Here is a 17,541-nt window from a genome sequence, read left to right on the forward strand (position 1 = left end):
CCCACTCGCAATTTTTACAAACTTCCCAGTAGGTCACCCATCATTTCCATTGCTCCCACTCATTGCTCTTTAACTTTGAAGTTCTCCCGCGCGTAGTTCCACCTGAACCAATTCAGCTTCTTGTTACATATATGTATATATTTATATTTAAATGTAACTAAAAAATAACAAATACTTCCTCCCACATTTTAAGATAATTATTTTTTATAATTAATAGTTAGCTTAAATAATTATTAATGAATAAATAAATAACAATGTTTTTAATATATTTTATAAATAATTATGTTATATATAAATAATATTATATTTAATTAAAAAATAATTATTATTTTTTCTTTAATAATTATTTTCCTAAATAATTTTTTGAGAAAAAATTTATTTTTACAATTTATTTTTTTTATTTTTTTAAATTAGCGACAGATTTAAATCCGTCATTAAAATCCGTCGGCAATTAGCGACAGATTTAAATCCGTCGCTAAAATCCGTCGCTAAAACGGATTTAGCGACGGATATAAAGTCCGTCGCTAAATCCATTAAAAATAATTGGCGGGAGTGTTCCCGCCAACTTTAGCGACGGATTTTCCGTCGCTAAAGTTGGCGGGAACACTCCCGGCAATTTAAATGACAATTTAGCGACGAATTTCATATCCGTCGGTAAAAAAAATTTAGCGACGGACTAAAATCCGTCAGTAAAACACAGTTTTTTAGTAGTGAACGGACTAGCACGAATAGAAGAGACGAACGGAAAACCGACCGGAAACTACGAGAAATCCATCGGAAGTAGACGAACGGAAAAGCAAACAAAAAAGACTTACAGAAAAGCAACCGGAAGAGATAAAATGAAAATCAAATGAAAAAAAAAAGAGAGAGAATTTTGATAGAAAAAAGAGCGGCTATGTAAAAGTTTAACCTAAAATGTGATAGATTATAAATATTGGGTTTTTTTGTAAATAAGTTATTAAAATAGGTAGCGACAGAAATTAAGGAATGATAGACAAAATTGGTGTAAATAAGTTTCAAAAATAGGGTATTTTGTAAATAATCATATTTCTCTATCTTTTTCTTATTTAGGTAAAAAATTACGATTATTTTAAAAAAAATGAAGTGTTTTTCTTACTTTTTTTTCAAAGGTAAAAGATGGTTACAAATTGATGAAAGTCACATAATAAGGATTTAAACATATGATCTTTCAAATGCAAACCAACCAAAAAACATTCAAAACATACATATGAAGTTATAGAATACAAGTAAAAAATTAATCGAAAGAGAGTAGGTTAGGCCGAAATTCCGCTAAAAGGTTGCAAAGCGGCGTTTTTTTTTCAAGAAAAGCGGGGCTAGATCCATTAGACTCGTCTGATTATGCCTTGAAACTGCTCGCTCTTTAAACTTCATCCGCATCTTCGATATGAATCCACAAAGATATACAGTCAACTCTCTAATAATTAATATACATGATGGACTAAAAATTTATTAAATATTAGAATTATTAATCTATTGAATATTATATAGGACGTAATATTGAAGTTGGTTCCCTAAATTTTATTAATTATTAAAATTATTAATTTATTAAATATTAATTATTAGAAGGTTTATTGTATTTAGAAAACACTAATAAGCAACAACACATACTTTTAAAGAGAAGAGAAGAAAGTAGCCAATTCTCTTTGTAGCTAGTCTTCCTTTACTTTGGAGATTCTAGGAGCTCTGTACGATAGGCGATGATTTAGAGAACAATTAGATTAATAGGAAGAACATACTTTTTTTCATATAGATGCGTAGAATCAAAGCTATCGCTATTTTTTTATAAATATAATTGTTTTATATTTCAATTTATTGAGATTTGATGATTTTAAAAAATATATAAAGTATGCGTTTTGCGATTAAAAAGTTAAAACCATTTCCTCAAAATAAAGGTTTTTAGGTGTGATTTTCATTTAGAAATGAGAGAATTATACTATAGAGAAAGGAGGTTCGTTAGCTTCTTTTCCTAAATAGCCAGTAGTTTGTTTTTTCTTAATTTTCTCTTAAATATATAGAGGCAAAATTTATAAGGAGACCTTTCTATTTTACCTTTTTTTTTCTTCAGGCAACCCCTGTATTTTTTTTTTGTTCGTAAAGTCCCTCTACTTATTTTATTTGTTGTTCAAGTCTTTCAAATTATAAATTATATAGTATAATATTTTAAGTCATTTTTTGTGTACCGAAAAATCACAAATTGTAAGTAGAGGACTGAAAAAAACATAAAAAGGGATATCAAAGTGTGATTTTGCAAAGTACAAGAACCCGAACATGACGAATTTTAGTGTAGGAATTTCTCGAACAAAAATGGTAAAATAGAGGGGCCTCCGAATGAGCTTTTGCCATATATAAACTTTTCATTTCAAATCAGTCCAAATCCAAACCCCATGAATTTACTTGTGAGCAATGAGGTGGCCGTGGCCGGTGACCGTACTAACAATTAAAATCTCATTTTTGAAAAAAATACTAAGAACCGCCATTTTTACTTGATCAAAATCTAAAACAAAAAGGAACCCAGCAATCAATTTGTCCTTCGTTTTCCTAACCTTAATGAGTAGCTTTCCTACTCATAAACTCAAACAATTACCATACACCACCATTAACACCCATTTCACCAACAATTCCCTCACACAACCCCTCACTTCTCTTCAATGCGGAGCCATTTTACAGAGCCTCACCAACACCAAATCTCTCACAACAGGCCAACACCTCCATGCCTACATCATTACCTCCGGCAATCTCGTGTCCAACACTTATCTCAGCACAAAACTCGCTGCTTTTTACGCAAACTGTGGTCAAATGGCTAATGCCCGCATAATCTTTGATGGGATTGTTTTCAAAAGCTCATTCTTGTGGAATTCCATGATTAGAGGCTATGCCTGTAATGGGTATTCAGAAAAAGCTCTTGCTTTGTATCAAGAAATGAAATTTTTTGGGCAGAGGGCTGATAAGTTTACGTACCCCTTCGTGATTAAGGCGTGTGGTGATCTGTTTGGGGTAGAAATTGGCAGGAGGGTTCATGGTAGAGCTGTGATTAATGGGTTTGATTTGGATATGTATGTGAGTAATTCTCTTCTTGCAATGTATTTGAAGTTTATGGACATGAGTTTGGCGCGAATGGTGTTTGATAGAATGCCTAAGAGAGATTCGACGTCTTGGAATACCATGATTTCAGGTTATGTAAAGAATGGGAAACCAGAAGAGGGTTTGGCTATTTTTGATTTAGCGAAGCGAACGGGGTTGGTTGCTGATGATGCGACTCTGATCGGTCTTCTTAGTATATGTGCAGAACTAGTTGCAGTGAAGCTGGGGAAAGCAGTACATGGTTATGTTTTTCGAAATAGGTATGCGGTTGTATGTAATAATTTTTTGATGAATTCTCTTATTGAGATGTATTGTAAATGTAATTCTATGGTAGATGCAAGAAGATTATTCGAGAAAATGGAATTGAAAGATACTGTATCATGGAATTCGTTGATTTCTGGCTATGCACGAAATGCAGAGGCTTTTGAAAGCTTAAGGCTTTTTTGTCGACTGGTTTTGGAAGGAACCAAGCCTGATCAAATAACCTTTATTATTGTGCTTGGAGCATGCCATCAAGTCACAGCATTTCAGTTTGGCATGTCTGTTCACTCCTGCCTTGCTAAGAAAGGATTTGGTGCAACCATTGTTGTGGGAACAGCCCTTATCGATATGTATGTTAAATGTGGAGCTTTAGCTTGTGCACATCATGTTTTTGAAGAGATTCCTAGAAAAAATTTGGTATGTTGGAGCGCTATGATTTCTGGATATGGCATTCATGGAATGGGAAGAGATGCTATCTCACTTTTTCATGAAATGCTTGAGAACAATATCTGTCCAGATGAGGGTGTTCTTACGTCAGTTTTGTCAGCTTGTAGCCATACAGGTTTGGTTTCTGAAGGTAAAAAAATCTTCCATAGAATGACAACAAATTATAATGTGAGTCCTGTACTTGCTCACTATTCATGTTTGGTGGATCTTCTAGGTCGAGCAGGGTATTTAGATGAAGCATTTGAGCTTATTGATAGCATGATAGTTAATCCCTCCTGTGATATATGGGCTGCACTCCTTAATGCTTGCCGATTACATCGAAATATTGATTTAGCAGAAATCTCTGCAGAAAAACTTTTTGAGTTGAATCCAAGACAGGTAGGTGGTTACATTTGCCTATCCAATATGTATGCTGCTGAGAAAAGATGGGATGATGTGGAAAGGATTAGAGCATTGATGAGACAGAAGGGGCTAACGAAATCGGCAGGCTGCAGCTTTGTTGAGTTAAACAAGACAGTTCATCGGTTCCTAGTTGGAGATAAATCACATCCGCAAATGGAAAATATAAACTCAAAGTTAAAGCACTTGAATCAGCTACTCAAGGAGGCTGGATACAAGCCTGATACAAGCTCAGTGTTCTATAATGTTGACGAAGAAACAAAAGAGAAGATGCTTTGGGATCACAGTGAAAGATTGGCTATTGCCTTCGCTCTTATTAATACAGGTTCCAAGACCACTATAAGAATCACAAAGAACCTTCGTGTTTGTGGAGATTGTCACATTGTAATAAAATTGATCTCTAAGCTCTTGCATCGAGAAATCATCATGCGAGATATCCGCAGGTTCCACCATTTCAAAGATGGTTTATGTTCCTGTGGTGATTACTGGTAACTGATTATTAATCAAAAGGCTATTCTCATTTCAAAGCAGGTATGGATAAGGAAAATTCTTTTATTCAAACATAATATTGTAGAAATTTGTAATACAGCTTTCAAAAGGCATTTTTAGGATTTGAAAGTTCCTTTCCACAATTCCTATTTTTATTTGAAGAATAGGGATTTGATCTTTTGCAGCAAACCACCAAGTAGACCAACACTACCATCAACTGGCAAATCTGTTTTTGAATTCCATGGGAAGGGTGCTAATCCTTCGGTCGCTTTTAGGAGATCTTCAATTGAAATCTTTGGTTTTGATCGTTCAAGTGGAGCTAGTTCGTGGTTGAACTTCTGGGCATTTGGACAGTAATCCTGAAAACAAATACAAATGTTAGGTAAGGTTTAATAGATGAACATTCAGATTCTATCATCCATTTACTTGTGGCTACTTACCTGGTCAGCATGCATTTTCTTCACAAATATCTTAAATAGATCAAAGTTGGTTTCTTGTAGTAGATCATCCGATAAACGTAGGTATGTCATCCCATACATCATATACTTTGGTGGCCCATTCTTATTGACACCAATAGGCCTAACATTTAGAAGGATTTGATTATAAGCTGTGGCGTCGTATCTTGCAAGTGCATTCTCGCCAGCAACCTCAATGTTTTCTCTCCAACCTCCACTCAAAACCTGCACTTGGTTGAGCAAGGCATTAACTAATCACATATCAATAATGAATTATTTATATTTAAGTTTCCTTATAGTTCGTATATTAGGTTTTCTCATATTTCTTGCATTATCTAATTTGGATGAATTCTAAGATTTATCAGCTAAAATTGAATTTAATTTGTTTTCTACCTGTTTTACAAGTTCTTGAGGTGCACTCAAAGCATTAGCTGGTTGCTCTGTGTTTCTCATCTCGAGACATGTAAAGTTCAAAATACCGTAATGCCTTGATAGCATCCTTGCAATAGGTCGGTACCCATCTCTTCCATACAAGTTATAGTATCCTGCAGTAAGCTCTGCTGCGTGGCTAGAATCATTGTACCACCAATGTATTCCGGATACCTGTATCGACATTAGATATAATATTATGAGGTATTACTGATTGATGAGGAAAGAAATAAAGTTCCTTGATTTACTTTTGCTGCTAATTTGACTTTACAGCCGAGAAACGCTTGATTGGCTTCATCAAGGATCTCATCCCCATGGATCAGCAACTTGTTTGAGTACCAAGTCAAAAAGAACTGTCCCTCTTCAGTACGGTATGTCCCATTTTTCCCAAAGAAGCCTGTATCTTTTGGTGTATCATTCAATGTCCCTGCATCTTTAGGAAATTCGTATTCAGGATGTCCTGCATTTGCTGCTGCTTCTTTGAAGTCCGCTTCGAGATACTTGTCATAACACTACAGACAAATGTGAGGTAATGTTTGTTGAGAAAAAAACACATAAGAGTTAAAAGTTTTACACTGAAAGTTGATGGCTAAATCTTACAATAAATTCTCCAATGCCTGGAAAAACCCAGCCCAGAGTTTGTGGATAAGACGGGTATCTTAGCTCTCCTGCCGGGCCTAGCCCTACTTCGATATCTATTATCACCCCGGCTTCTAAGAAATCCGACATGTTCTCCCTGAAACTCTTCATGTAGTCACTATACAACTAGATAGGATCAACAAAAGTTATTAGATGTTTGATCTTTAGCTATTTAAATCTGAAAATATGTATTAACCATACCGAGCCTAGAAATGCATGTTAATGAAGCTTACTTGAATGGCAGTTCGTCCAGCAAAGAGAGGCTGGTGATCTACACCAATACTGAGATACTCTTTGTTTCTTTTACCTTCCTTGTTAGTGTAAAAAATATCCGGGTCTGTTTCTCCAACATCGCGTACCCATTGAGGAATCGGAATGTTAACAACATCTCCTACATTCCCTCCACATTGGTGGAATGACATTATAGCTTGAATTTTCAAGCCAATGTGTTGAACAAGTTCAAACAAGCTCCTGTAAGCGCTCCAATCATACTGCTTAGGGCCTTTAGCCTCTATGACCCCCCACCATACGTCTACCATTATTCCGTCGATACCACCATCTTTGAGCTTCGTGAGCTGCTTCTCCATCTCATCTTTACCTTGGAACACATTCTCAGCTGTAACAACTCCTAACTATAACAGAGCAGGAAATGATTATAAAATGGAAAAAAGTGAATCAGTTTTTGCATTACATTTCATTTCATGTCATCATAATAAGTATAAGTTGTGCATTAAATGTGGAAATGACTTACTGGGAGCATTACGTAAATGGGCACATAGTTGAGCAGCATCTTATCATCAGAAGACTGCATTTTGTTGAAGTAAGGTGATGAAGTTTGGGGTTTATAGGAGGAAAAATAAATTGCTATAATGAAATTGGAGATACAGTGAAGCTTTCCTTTTATAGCAAACTTTAAGGTAAAATTTAAGCTAAACTTATTTTGAGGTCCTTGTAATTTTATCTTTTTATTCATTCGATATTTTTTTTTAAAGTTTTGTTTTTGCTAAATCTATTTTGGGTCCCTAAATTATACGGTTTTCGTTCATTAGGTCTCTCAATTTCTATTTGGCTTCCTCATGTCCCTAAACTTTCGTTTTTTTGTTTCACCAGGTCCCTCAATTTTTATATGTTCTTCAGGTCCCTAACTTTCATTTTTGGTTCATTGGGCGTCTAAACTTTCGTTTTTTTAGTTCATTAAGTCCTTAAATGCCATTTAAGGACTTAATAAACTAAAAAATAAAAGTTAAAAGGTCTGGAAAATCAAATAGAAGTTGAGGGACCTGATGAATCAGAAAATTAAAATTTAGGGACTTGAGGAAGTCAAATAGAAGTTGAGGAAGCTGATAAACCAAAATAGTATAGTTTAGCAACCCCATAATGGGTTTAGTCTTTTTGTTTTTATCTAGTAGTTGTACTTTATTTATTTTAAATTTTTAAGTCTATTTTTGGATGAAAAAAACAGTGTACACTACAATCGCCGTGAAACACGTTTGATGTTGAATTTGAAAAGGGACCAGATAAATAAAAGTTAAAAATATAAGGATCAGATAAACAAAAATTTGAAAGTATGTGGATTTATTGAAAAGAAAATCATAATTCATTAATCAAAATCCGTTTTATTATTTTCCACGTGGTAATAATAACGGAACTGAACACACCGCACAGTAATTCGGTCCACAAAAAGAACCATTAGATAAAATCTGCTAAATACATGGACTTGATAAATATAAAATTTTAAAAAAGAATTAGATAAATAAAAAGATAAAAATGTAAAAGGCTTTATATAAATTTAGTTTAAAATTATTTGCATTAAATAGTGTGCACATGCTGTCTTATTTTTTTGCTGAGATAGGATTTAGAAGTGTCATTATCTTATTACTGCATTATATCTGCTGCTCTGATGCCACACACGTTGCTTTCTCTCCTTTTCTTATAGGAATGAGCACCCTTCTGCTCAAAATATTTTAAACGTTTTGAAAAGAGCACATCAATTTTTTAAATCGTCCGAATTGATAGGTCTGTTGAAATAAATTTGTATTTTTCATTAATTGTTTTAATTTCTATCATTTTGACAGAGTATATTTTTGATAAATATTTTAAAATTAATTGAATCTCGATTAAGGTTATTCTAACCCAAAAAAAATTTAATCGATGATCTATTGAGATTAAGTGAGCTGTTTTACCATTTGAACTAATTCATATAAAGTTGAGATTTTTTTTCTTCTTTTAAATGGAATTAACATTGATTTTTTATTAAAACATTATGACTCATAGATTCTATCTGATTTTTAAACATTGCAAATTTCATTTTTGTATATGAAAAACAATTTTTTTTTAATTGTAAAAATAAATTTCTAATTGTAAAAATACCTTGGTAGAGGTCTTGTTTACCAGCCTTTCTGGCAAATTGACTAGGTCCGAACCAAGCGGCGACAACGGAGAATGCAGAGGCAATATTGCCAGGATCTACGAGACAGTAGGAGTCTGCTGGGAGTTCGCCAGTTGCGAAGAGAAGGACCTTTGAACCTAGTTGTTTTCATCGCCAGTTTGGTCATTGCCCGTTTGTGTATCGCCCCTTGAGGATGAATGAGCGCTTTGCGAAGGCATGGGGGCAGATTCCACTTCGGGCGGGTTTGATCGAACATATGTGATCCCCTTGGTTCTACCCGAGCTTTTTGGACTTCGATTCCTTCTTGGAAGGTTTCTTAGTCGCTTGACGTTTTTGCTTCGCCTGTTTTGCCTCAGATCTTTTTCGCCCTCGCTGTCGAAGTTATCATTTTTTGCCATGATGGCACGCCCACTGTAAGAAAACCAAAGCATTAATAGGACGATATAAGAAAAAAGAGTGTTCTTTTTACCTGGTATCCTACTATAGCCAACTCGAACTAGTTCGGTTATGGCTTCGACATCGGAGGGACATCTGATGCCAGTGTATGATACACTCTCGTTGTCTATGTTCGGCTCCGATTTTTTTAAGTTTTTTCTTACTTTTTTTAATTGGGTTGACCGAAGACATATTACAACTAGTGACTGGTGGTTTTTTATACTTAAACGTAGGGCGAATGTTTGACACATAATACTCGTATGGGAAGGTATCTTATATCTATCTTCCCAGACCCTTTTCATTTTTTTTACTATAGTTGACCGAGCTATTCGCGTATGTTCTTGCATTTTATGGTTCATATCAGGCCGATCAAGGGGGTCATACTTAAATTTATAGAAATGTTCAAATTTTGCTATCTCAAAAAGAAGAGTGAGGTTACCTGCGAATTTGGAACGTTTTGGGACCTGCAAAACAAACAAATCAGCGTGAGTAGGATTTCTTGACAAGTGGGGTAAAGAAAAATCATGAAAAGTGATAATTTCTTTGGGCAATAAGTCGAAATATGACTCGATGATTGAAGCCCACCAGCTTTCATTTTCAAGAGTACAACCAGGAGACTCATAAGGGCGAGAAAGATCAGGAATATGAGTTAGATAGGCTTTATTGAGGCGAATAAAGAACTCAAGGTCTGGGTAATTTTCGAGAAAAGGTCTATGGGTCCCGCGGTTATTGACGTAGAACAATAAAGGATAGATGAGCGAGCATAAATTCTCCTAGGTTGCATCGTCGACGTTCGGCAAGTGCAGCGGCGAGTGTAAAGCAGTCTTGGGTAACCCTGAAGGATGCATAGCACAAATTTCGCCACAAAGACGGCGAGGAAGGCAACATGTTCTTTTTTATCGGGCTTGGTGAAGTTTTCGCCCATAAACAATTTGATGAATGGACCGTAGCTCCTTTGTGCCTTGGTCAGATCAAATATCAGAGTATCGGCGTCCATGTTTGGGGAGAAACGCTCGCGAACAACAAGGATGTTGAGAATGGCCGCTAAATCCAATAGAGTGACTGTCATACCGCCAAATTTGAAACAAAAACAATTGATCGTGCTAGACCAGAAGCGTGACGATCCCATAATATAGTTCTTAGCAATGGGCCGACTCGCCTTGCATAAATTGATCATGTTGTATATCCCGATATCGGCCCACAGCTTGCCGAAATAAAGTTTAAGTGTATTTACCCAGCTTTGATACCCGTGGTGTTCGATCGGCCAGTTCCTGAAGGTAGTGTTCACCCAGATTGAAGAGTGGTGAGGTAGAGAAAAGCGTGGTGGGCCTTCATCATGGAAAGGATAGGCTAGCTCGCACAGCTGACTACGCGAAGTAAGAATGGGATCGACACATAAATGGTTTTCGCAAGCATCGACATTTACTTTGAAGTCAGTGTTCGGAGCTGCAACACGGGTCTCGGCGATCTTGGCAGTAACCTGAGCGGCGAGTTGATCATTGGGAGGAGCCATGATAGCTTCAGAAATTGTATCGGCCAATTAGTAAAGGAAAATGAGAAAAGTCAAGAAGAAAAATGGGTGATTACTTACCAAGAGTTTTTGAAATGTCAGAGAGCTGGAAGAGAGATAAAAGCTTTGAAAATCAAGAGAGTTTCGTAATGAGAAACTGATTTAGGAATTTTCTAATAAGGGGCAAAACCAAGATAACCGAAAAGTCATGGGGTTAATGCGTGACACCGTGGGGTGACAGCTCGTGCTGACATGGCACTGAGGGGCACCAAACCGTTTGATACGCTCAGGAGAGGCCGGGTTTCAGAAGGAAATGGGCTTCTATGGACCGAATAGAACAAGCCCAAAATTATTATTTCAGTTTTGTTGGGGGCATTGTTTACACCTGCCCAAAAAAGGATACGAGTCAGAGCATCGCGGGGGCTTATTTAGGATTCTAGGCCTAATGAAAGCTTCTAGATTAGTTTTCTGATTTTTAGAAAAGAGTTTGGAACTCATTAGGATAGTTTCTCTTTGAGAATATTAGTTAGACTTAAATTAGGAGTCCTGGTTTTAGTAGAGCTATAAATAACTCAGAGCATTCATTATTATGTATCATCAATCAATTAATCAAAAACCAAACCCAATACTTTTTATCCCGCAATCCCCAAATTGTTTTAATTTAGGAGTATTTTTGATATTAATCTCGCCTGAGTTTTTTAACTCCCAGATTAATCCTGTTAGTTTATTTGGTTGAGTTTTTTAACCGATAAAGTCCCATGAATATCGTTTTGCAAGTGTGTTAAAAGCATTAGATCTCAGACCGATCCTATTAACAAATTTAAAAACTCGAAATAAGAATACTTCAGGGCAAATAATTAGTTTAAGGTAAAATTATATTATAGTTAATATTTGTCAATTACATTTAATAAACGATAAGTAAAAAAAACATGGAATAAAATATAGGATAAAAGAATGGGAAGTTGATAATATAATTATTAGTATTATTATTGAAAATTCAGAAATATATGCATACTATGACAAAAGGCAGAAAATTATAGGCCTAATTATTTAAAAAAAACCCACCTTATAACATTTTTTCGTTTATATTCTGATTTAGGAAAAAGTTCATTTATACCCTACTTTTAATTTTTCGTTTTCAACTCTACCCTAAAGTATTAAATTGAACTTTTTTTATTTAAAAAAAAGTTTAAAATAGTGCTTCATTTTTTAAACCTATATTCTAATTAGACTTTAATGTTATTAATAATAAAAAAATACACTATTCTTTATAAAATTAAATTTATAATAATTATTAAATTTATATTAATTATCAATATTTTTTAAATGTAAAACCGTAAAAATATATAATTTTTTTCTAATTTTTTTTTCGATTCTCCATTCGAAGGAGGAGCCCGCTGCTCCTCCTCCATGGAGGAGCACCACGTATCTGCCCCGTCTTCACATGGAAGGAGGAGCAGATCTGTGCTACTCCTTCACATAAGGAGCACTAATCTGCTCCTCCTTTAAAGGAGGAGCAAATCTGTGCTTCTCCTTCATAGAGGAGCAGGTCTGCTCCTTCTTTTGAGGGAGACGAAAAAAATTTAGCTTTTTTGTATAACAATTTGTAGTGGTGTATAAATTGAAAAAATGCATTTTTCGGAAGTATTTTTTAATTTATTTTAGTTTTTTAATAAAAAAAATTTAAATATAATTAATTTTTTGGATTTATTTAAATATTTTTAAAGTTGAAGGACTTATTAGTATTTTTTCAAACAGAAAAAAGATGACATTTATTTAATTATTTTTAATGTTTATATCCTTTAATTAATTAAATTGTCAAAAAATAAAATTTTAGGTACAATTGAAAATGAAAAATCAAAAATAGGGAGTAAATGAATTTTTTCCTAGTTCAGGGTATAAACGAAAAAAATGTTATAAAATGAGGGTTTTTTTTAAGTAATTAGGCTAAAATTATATGAGAGGCTAGTAGAATTTTGTCACCATTGAAGATAAGAAATTGGTTTGTGTTGTTATTATTTGGGTTTTGTCATATTTGAAGGATGTGATATGCAATGCAAAAATTATGGAAGATCAAGATATATATATACCTGTAATTTGGTGGTGGAAAATATAGATGGCATAGCTTGAGGTTTTGTTGATATGGTACGTCCACGTGTTTGCAGCTTTACAGCGTGGCTTGGCCATCTTCCACCTTCAACCCCATTAACTGATACAATATGCCTTACCTTCTCTGCCAATGCAATTGCTGTTGACTGTATAATGCTCGCCATGCAAGCATGCATCTGTATCGTTTTTAATAAATGTTAAGTAGATTAGCTCAAGCACGAAGCAGTGGAAAGCAAAAAAATATCAAACATAAAAGAGCATCTAAAAATTATTACAGAAAAAATTCACACAACGGAAAATATCATTTCCAATATGAGAAACCGTGATTTCTTATTCTATTGAACTCTACTGCTTTTGCAAATGTAAATAAAAACCAAAGAATGAATATCCACTGACTCGTCTTCAAAAACACGTATTTTCTTTTATTTTTTGTTTGCTGAAATGATTAAAACCTTATATGGTCTGATTTCTGAAGTTTAAATGGAGTTCTGGTACAATATATATAATCGTAATGGTGCATGTTTTAAGTTGTGGTGCTTCTTGCTTTGCAAATTCCAATTCCTTCGGGTCAATTTCTTTATGTTTGTACTCATGCATGCCATTTGCTATCTTTCACTATAAGTGGGTAGTACCCATCTAAAATTTACACGACTTAAAATTAAAAGTGTATTAAGTTTTTTTAACTTCTATCTAAAATTTTACTACGCTAAAAACTATCACCTACTTTTTTTTCGCACCAGCAAATACTGTGGAGGATGTCGAATCTCAAGTAATAAATGGATTTTCGCTGATCCCGACCAACATGAGAAAGACACATTAAAAATATACGTAGAGTATACGTTACTTTTGAAACTTTTTAGCTTTTATTTCTTCATTATTTGTCAAAAATACTCCATTTTTTAAAAACATTAATAAAAGATAGGTATAATACTTTAAAAAAATCCGACCTTTTAACCCCTTTTCGATCCTATCCTAACGTTGAATACTTATCAATTTAGCTTATTTCGCATTTTATCGTTTCAATTGTACCATAAAATATTAAATTAACGTCTTTTTTATTTGGAAAACAAATTCGAAAACGTTCTTCATGTATATCATATATTAATTGTACATGTGTTAATTTATTTAGATTTAGTCAAATTAATTAAGAAATGTTATTAATTTGATTATGTTTTTTAGTTAGTTTTTAAAAACAAAAGAACTTATTTATACTTTTTTTAATGGAAATGTTAATTTTATCTTTAAACATGGTTAATTGAATGCTTTCATCATTTAAATTACAAATATTTAAAAAAATAGAGTGTTATTGACTTTGTTTTTGTTCCATTGCCCTAGGCATAATGCAACTTTTTGTGCGAAAATTTTGAGTAGCAGTTTCTTTTTGTCACTTTTTATAAAATTTTATGGCTAATCCCCTGAAAAACCCCCCACCTTTCAACCCCCCTTCATTTGCACCCTCACCTTTCAAAATCTCCAATTTTACCCAAATTCCCACCTTTCATTTTCAATTGCACCCTAAAAGTATTAAATTAGCTCTTTTTCACTATAAAAAAGTTCAAATCGATAATTTATATTTTAATTCATATTCTAAATAGTCCTCAATGTTTAAATTTTAACAATAAAATCATATTTTCTAAAAATTTAAAAGTTAAATTTGTTTATATAAAATAGAAATCAATTAAAAATATCATTAAATATGGTTTTGTTGCCGAAATTTAAACATCAAGAACTATTTAGAACATGAATTAAAATATAAAGTATCGATTCCAACTTTTTTTAGTGACAAAAGTCCAATTTAATATTTTTAGGGTGCAATTGAAAATGAAAGGTGATAATTTAGGTAAAATTGGAGATTTTGAAAGGTGAGGGTGCAAACGAAGGGGGGTTGAAAGGTGGGGGTTTTTTCAGGGGTTAAGCCAAATTTTATTCATAAAAAAAGCTATTATTCTAAATATTAATGATGTTTTTCTAAATATGGAAATTCATTAACTATATAAATTACACAAATAAATAAAGTACAATTCTTTTATTCAGAATATTAATAAATATTTTCTAAATATAGCAATTCATTAACTACATAAATTACATAAATAAGTAAAGTACAATTCTTTCTTAAATTGTAGATTCACATTTCCTTAAAAATCTTGATTATTATTACCAAAACTATATATTTTTTTAACAATTTACTAAATTTAAATAATAATGGGTTAAAGAGAAGATTCTGCGAATATAAAGAAATAGATTCTTGTGTTTTGGTTTTATATAATAGTGTTTTAATTTTGGCTTAGTATCTTAAAACTAGTGACCTTTTATTTTTTTATCAATTGCATTTCGATGTTGAAAAATTGCCAATTTTATCCTATTTTATATTTTGAACTTTCAATTGCACCCTAAATTTAAAATTCTAGATGATTTTATTACTAAAAGAATGAAAATATTCAAAACAACTAAATTTAAGTGCAATATTATATTTTTTTCTAATTGAATATATTCAAACAAGTCCTTTTAAAAGAAATTCAAATAAATTCTAAGTGAGAATTCAATTAAATATATAATTAATTTAAAATCGAACAGCTGCCGCTCTCGGACTTGCTGCCGCCGTTTTCCGACCGAATCCATCTTTCCAATGGAAGATGAGCTCTGCAACTCGTCTTCCATAGGGAAGACGCGATATACAACTTTTCTTTTATGAAAGACGAGCATCTCGTCTTCTCCATGGAAGACGAACTTTGCACCTTGTTGATGAAAAATCCTGCAAGTGCACAATGTCAACTCGTAGTACAGACTGTGAGGTCTGGATACCGTACCCACAAGAAAAGCAACTAAATACATCCAATTAAGATACTCAATTTGGATAGCCATTATTTGGTTGACGTGATTTGAAATTAATAAAATTGAATCAAACAAATATAATTTAAAATAATATTAAGCTTTGTAATAAAAACGGGTTTAAACAATAATATGGAAGATCAAAAATTATTAATTTTCATTGTGCAATTAATCTCATGGGATATGGATTATGTTGTCAAATTACGGTTCATGCTAGTCTAATGAACCTATAGCTTACTCTCAAGCCACTATAGATAAAACATGTAACCAATTAATAGGCAATTACTCACTCACGTGCTATAATTAACCTAGTCAATTAATTAAATAATATTTATTAAGCAAACCTAAAGAACACGTATTCATTAACTCACTCTCGTGTTATTTATTCCTACGTTGTTGATTAACTGATCTATTTTAATTAAACTCTCTCAAGTCAGAACTAAAACATAGGGCAATGAATGAATTGATCAGATACATTCAAGTATTATGAGCATTAATCAACACATAATTTTAACAACAATCCATTATCGTAATAAAATTAAGTATGCATAAATCTGATTAATAATCCCTGAAAATGGGTTTAGCTACTCATATCTAAAGGAAATTCAACAATAACATATATAGAATTCATGATAAATGAGAACACAACAATAATTGATATCTCAATAATTATCATACCTCAACTCTAGAATCCCGATATGTTTGTCGAAATAATTCCAAAGGATAGAGTAGAAATGAAACTCAAAAATAGACTAACTCTAATGGTGTTGTCTATGATCTAAATTGTAAGTTACAAGATGTAAAATGTAAGATATGAGATGTCTTTCGCTATACAATGCAAGGTATTTATAGAGTTGTTAGGAGTGGAGCTCAAATTAAGAATCCATTTTCTCTTCATGGAATTTTAGTGATGATCAAGTTTTGTATCTCTTCTTTCCATAGAGAGTGGATTGATGAGTAAGTCCTTCCATAAACATCTTGAGTGAATCATGATTCACTTATTTCATTTACAAAGAAAGCTTGATTTAGTATCATCTTGATATCTTCTTTGAGTGATGATCGAGTTTTTCCATATGAGCTTGAGTGTATCAAGGTTGACTTATCTCATTTCCAAAAGAAGCTTGATTTAAGTCAACAGTGATTTTTTCTTCCATAATGAGCTTTTATTGTAGTCAATCCTCATTTCTTTGAGTGCAAGCCAAGGAAGATCCCTTTTTGAGTGTGACTCAAAGATGTGTCGCTTATGGATGGTCTATGAGTGCTCACCAAAACTTCCAAAACCTTCCAAAATGGAAAAAACGCAACTTTTCCAGGTCTCAGCCGGTCCTTGGACAGCCCGGAAGACGTGGGCCGGCTTCTGCCCGGCACTTTTTTAGCTGCACAAACTCTGACTTCAAAACCTCATAACTCCTTGTAGACACGTAAGAATGAGCTGGTTCTTGATTCTACGGAAAGCTTAAGATGTTACTTTATTTCTTGTTGAGAACACAAAGACAATTGCGGTCCGTAAATGCTCCAAAACGTTTAATCAATGAAGCGGGGTCAGATTCACAAGTATGTATTTTTGCTCTTGGCGTCTATTTTCATCGGATCTTTGCACCACATTCTAATATACTCCAATTATGGTCCCGAAAGGCTTCTAAATGGATTAAAACTCAAGAAATACGCCAACAATATTCTGGTTTGGCTTACGGCTTCGTTGGCTTTCTTAATATTGACTCGAAACCTTCTAACTCTGTCTATTTTTGAATTTTAACTCTTTTTTATTCATAAATACTCCAGAAATATTAAACATTTACATTTTTCATAAAAAGTATAAAACAAGTATAACTAACTAAATAAGCTTATATTTTACACAATAAAGTACTAAGAAATAGTAAATAAATGACCTAAATATTACATAAAGTATACGCTTATCAAACCTCCTCACACTAAAATCTTACTTGTCCTCAAGCAAGAGTATGGTTAATTATAAACACAAATCTAACAACCTTAGAGTCTTTGAACACTTGTCAACAAAAATTACTCCCGACCGATGAAGAACATGA

General features: G+C 33.3%; 2 protein-coding genes across 5 annotated transcripts; one reads left to right on the forward strand and one right to left on the reverse strand.

The window, feature by feature from the left end:
• Positions 1-2,415: 2,415 nt before the first annotated feature.
• LOC126655580 (pentatricopeptide repeat-containing protein At3g12770-like) lies at positions 2,416-6,094 on the forward strand. Of its 2 annotated transcripts, XM_050349813.1 has the most exons (3): positions 2,416-3,940; positions 4,025-4,740; positions 4,884-6,094. In XM_050349813.1, the coding sequence occupies exons 1-2, from the start codon at positions 2,569-2,571 to the stop codon at positions 4,699-4,701; spliced, it is 2,049 nt and encodes a 682-aa protein (XP_050205770.1). In that variant the 5' UTR covers positions 2,416-2,568; the 3' UTR covers positions 4,702-4,740; positions 4,884-6,094. The 2 variants fall into 2 exon arrangements, with proteins under 2 accessions (XP_050205770.1, XP_050205769.1); XM_050349812.1 differs by having other exon boundaries at positions 2,416-4,740.
• On the reverse strand, positions 4,744-13,092 carry LOC126655581 (beta-amylase). Of its 3 annotated transcripts, XM_056106521.1 has the most exons (10): positions 12,940-13,092; positions 12,646-12,840; positions 8,592-9,021; positions 6,973-7,026; positions 6,455-6,853; positions 6,183-6,347; positions 5,831-6,094; positions 5,547-5,756; positions 5,139-5,378; positions 4,744-5,057 (listed from the first exon to the last, which is right to left on the reverse strand). In XM_056106521.1, exons 4-10 carry the CDS (start codon positions 7,009-7,011, stop codon positions 4,851-4,853), a joined length of 1,524 nt encoding a protein of 507 aa, XP_055962496.1. In that variant the 5' UTR covers positions 7,012-7,026; positions 8,592-9,021; positions 12,646-12,840; positions 12,940-13,092; the 3' UTR covers positions 4,744-4,850. The 3 variants fall into 3 exon arrangements, with proteins under 3 accessions (XP_055962496.1, XP_050205772.1, XP_050205771.1); XM_050349815.2 differs by lacking the exon at positions 8,592-9,021; XM_050349814.2 differs by lacking the exon at positions 8,592-9,021 and having other exon boundaries at positions 12,646-13,092.
• Positions 13,093-17,541: the final 4,449 nt, after the last annotated feature.

The sequence above is a fragment of the Mercurialis annua genome, linkage group LG7 (genome assembly GCF_937616625.2).
Source record: "Mercurialis annua linkage group LG7, ddMerAnnu1.2, whole genome shotgun sequence".
Lineage (NCBI taxonomy): Eukaryota > Viridiplantae > Streptophyta > Magnoliopsida > Malpighiales > Euphorbiaceae > Mercurialis > Mercurialis annua.